Raw genomic sequence first — 3,799 nt, forward strand, 5'->3', positions numbered from 1 at the left:
ATGATGCTTACATGTTTATTTGTTCATCAAGATAATCTCCATAAATGAACACAACTTTTATTGCTTTTGAAGCGTGAATTTAATCAGCAGAAGTAAAAAAGCTAAAGTGAGGTTATAAAGGATCTACAGTTCAGTCGCATAACATTTAGTCATTTAATTTAGACACGTTCTCAAGATACTTTAAAGCTTCTAAATTCACCAGAGAGGCGTTTCCTGACTATTTTATATCGTAGAACAACATGTAAAACATCTCTAAAGCTTGTGTTGACCACAGACCCTATTTTATTTAGGCATCAAAACACAAACCCTGATTAGAAATCCAGCAATTTCTGAGCCGAGGGAACAGGAAATGTGAACATGACTCATTTCCTGGTATGGGATCCTTGATATTGATAGCAAAGAGAAAACGACTCTCAGACACAGGATCAGTAAGGTTACATGTTTTTTGTCGTCTGTTTCTTTCCCACAGTCCAATACCAAATCGCTTCACCTTCACCTGCCCATACTGCAACTGCCAGAACCTGGACCAGGACGGCCTGGTCGAACACTGCACTTCCCAGCATTCTCGTGATGCACGACAAGTGGTAAGAAGAATAAAACTCCCTAGCTTCTTTGGTGGCATTTCTTTCTTGTTTTTTTTGTTTTTTTGTCAACATTCTTTTCTTTTAACTTTTTAGCAACACATGGACCGTTGTCTGGACTAGAGAAGGGTTTATATGATCTTAAACTCAAATGATTTACATGAAGCTGATAACGTCCGTATCAAGTTATTAAATGTTTCTGAGTGTCAGCAGTTTACGTGTAAATGTGTGTCCGGTTGTTCACTCGGAGCTTCATTTGTACGGAGCGTCTCCCATGATGAAAACACAAAACGTTGTTGTATGTCAGGGCTGCACAATTGCAAATATTAATTTAATATTTTGTCTTTTGCAAAAACATGATAGACTGCAATAAGGACTTTAGAATGCGTGCTCCACTCTCTAAACTCTAAAAGTCTCTTCCTTAACTAACATCCAGCCACCAGGGGGAGATTGAGATGTCTTTGTTTTTACCTTTAGTCCTCCATCATGCCACCACAAACATTAATATGCCTCCGCTCCGGGCGACAGTAGCGGATAATTTCTTTAAATGTCACACACCTGTCCACCTTTACTCGGGATGAACTGATTAGATTTTGCGGACAAAGCTTCCCATGACTTTACAAAACAAGTTTTCTTGGCCATAATCCAATAATTCATATACTTAGTTTGGCAATTTCACACAAATGTCTAATAGGAGAAAACGAGGAAGTGATGACATCATGGACGAACATGGATGTTGTGGTTTTAAGTTTCATTTTGATGCAAAGATTAGCAGGAATGTAGCACAAAGTGAAAGCAGAGCTCTGTTGATCCATTTAGGGGAAACCTTTTTATTATTTATTTATTTTTGCTTCCAGGACATGAATGAGGACCAGTCCTATTTTGATGCAAACATTAAGCAGGAGTTAAACACAACATATAGAAGTGAATAAAGAGATTTCATCCTTCACGCCAAGTTGCATGGGAGGTTGCTCGCTGAGATGACGGTGATGATGAGATTATAAAGCAGTAAGCCTCACTGACTAAATTAAATAAAAGTCCAAACTAAAATAAATGGATTTCCAGCACCGTGAATCCCTCAGAGCAGCTTCACTGCTCCGTTTGTCGTGTTCCGTTTGGCCTTTCAACTGGATGTCGTGACGTCTTTGGACTGTACAGACAGAGTCCACGGGACGGATAGTAAAGCTCCGTGTAGCCCTTCACTAAGATGATTATTTTCACCATATAATTACAGTAGATTGATAATTACGGATGAAAGAAAAGACATCTGCTGGCTGTGATTTGTTGTTTCTAGTCACACGACGTGCGCGGCGAGCTTCGGAGTTCCAAAAGTTGAACATTTATCTTTGGACACCGCCGTCTGTGGCTGTTGTGTGTCTTTAGCGTGATTTCCGCTTCTCTGCATTGACAACAATGTATTTCAGGGCCAGAAGGTCGGGGCCATTGATCGGATTCGTCCGGGGGTTTATTTGTTCATAGACGCATCATAACTCTCCCTTCGCATCCGTCCAGGTGTGTCCCATCTGTTCCTCAATGCCCTGGGGGGACCCGAACTACAGGAGTGCTGACTTTTTCCAGCACCTGAAGATCAGACACACGTTCTCCTACGACACCTTTGTTGTAAGTTGAACGCACATCTGTCTCCTGTTTTTGTGTTAATGATCAGTTCGCTTATTGATTCTACTTTTTCCTTCGTGCCTTTGCAGGACTACTCCACAGATGAGCACACGATGATCCAGGAGGCTCTACAGCGCTCCCTGTTGGACAACTGACGTGCGACTAACAATCCAACCAGAGGAAGGAATCCAACGAAGCGAAGGGGAGACGGCGATGCGAGGTCTTTTAGAAGACGCACCGTAACACCATCCATCCATCTCGAGGATGGTGGTACTGCACTGCTATGGGTAATCAGCTTCACAGGGAAAATTGTAATCCTCATAACGGATCTATAGGTTTATTATTCAGAAAATAAATCCTGCAATATGGTTCAAAAACAAACAAAAAAAAAAAAGCATATTGTACTGTCTGATTTAGGAGTGATACTGTGTTTTCTGCTCTATTATCTTCCCCCCCACAAAAAAGTTGAGTCTGTAGACTTGATAGTTTGTTGAATATCTACTAAACTATGTGCGTTCCAGCTGTTTGTTCATTTAGGACACGCCGTCATAGAGCCAAAAACTTCCAAAGTTGTGATTAAATCTCCCCGTCGTCAATACTTGATGTAATAAGAGGGTTCGACCACTAGGTGGCTAAACTGTTGCCGGCCAAACGACAGACTTCACTTGTCGAGGTGTTCAAGTAACGTTAACAATAATATATACAAGCTCCAGAGTGACTCTGCATGTTAACTCTAATTAAGTGGAGAGTTTTTTGTTTGTTTGTTTGTTTTTCTGTTTCTGGGTGAAATGTGAGAGAGTGTGTGTGTTGATTCTGTTTTTTCGGAGATCTACTGGAAAGAATAAATAAGAGGGTCAAACTAAAAGCCAGAGGTTGGCTGTTTGCTTTATTGTAATGTTTCTCCCTTCCGTCTCTGTGCCTGCTGGTAGATCTTGTTTCTGACTTCCAAAACTCTAATAGGGCTAATAGTTCAGTTGGGTGAAACCAAACGATGCAAGTAGGAGAGCATCGGTGTCGTCGTCGTCTGTGATTTCTTTTGTTTTTTATTTAATTCTTTTGTCATTTAGGGTGAGATTCTTACCTGCATGTTTCCGGCCAGAAGGGGGCAGTAGAGCTCCAGCTCTCTCTGTCCGTCCTCGAGCCTCGCCGCTCCGTTTTAAAGACATAATTCAACATTCTGTTAATGTGCTTTTTACTCCAGCTTTAGGTTTTTTCACATGCAGCATTAAAAACAAAAAATGTCGCAGATCTTTTTTAGAGGTTTTAGTGGGGGAAACATAACTGTTATAGTTTCATGAGTAACCATAACTTCATGATGTGACTTTGAAGATTTAAAATGTAACGTACTGTTGCGTGTTGTTTCTTTTTTTTTCGTCTTGATGCTTCATCACAAAAAAAAAAGACACTCCAGTTTGTTTTTGCTGGCTTTTGTAGCTGCCAACAGTTCTGAAAAGAGGAAAAAAAATGAACATAGTTATTATTTGTATAATCATAATCTGAAGAAAGCATGTGAAGAAACAAGAATATTCATTTTGACATTTTTTTTTTTGCTGGATGTTTTCCTTCTTGTGAAATGTGACTTTCTTCATATTCTACATCAG

General features: G+C 40.1%; 1 protein-coding gene across 1 annotated transcript in view; it reads left to right on the plus strand.

The window, feature by feature from the left end:
* rnf114 (ring finger protein 114) overlaps positions 1 to 3,067 on the plus strand; it is a 5,439-nt gene extending 2,372 nt beyond the window's left edge. The window contains exons 4-6 of the mRNA XM_054609078.1: positions 470 to 584; positions 2,094 to 2,201; positions 2,288 to 3,067. Of these exons, the coding sequence (XP_054465053.1) occupies positions 470 to 584; positions 2,094 to 2,201; positions 2,288 to 2,353 (289 nt within the window). The 3' untranslated portion in view covers positions 2,354 to 3,067. The remainder of the gene's footprint in view (positions 1 to 469; positions 585 to 2,093; positions 2,202 to 2,287) is intronic.
* Positions 3,068 to 3,799: the final 732 nt, after the last annotated feature.

This window comes from Anoplopoma fimbria, chromosome 12 (genome assembly GCF_027596085.1).
Source record: "Anoplopoma fimbria isolate UVic2021 breed Golden Eagle Sablefish chromosome 12, Afim_UVic_2022, whole genome shotgun sequence".
Lineage (NCBI taxonomy): Eukaryota > Metazoa > Chordata > Actinopteri > Perciformes > Anoplopomatidae > Anoplopoma > Anoplopoma fimbria.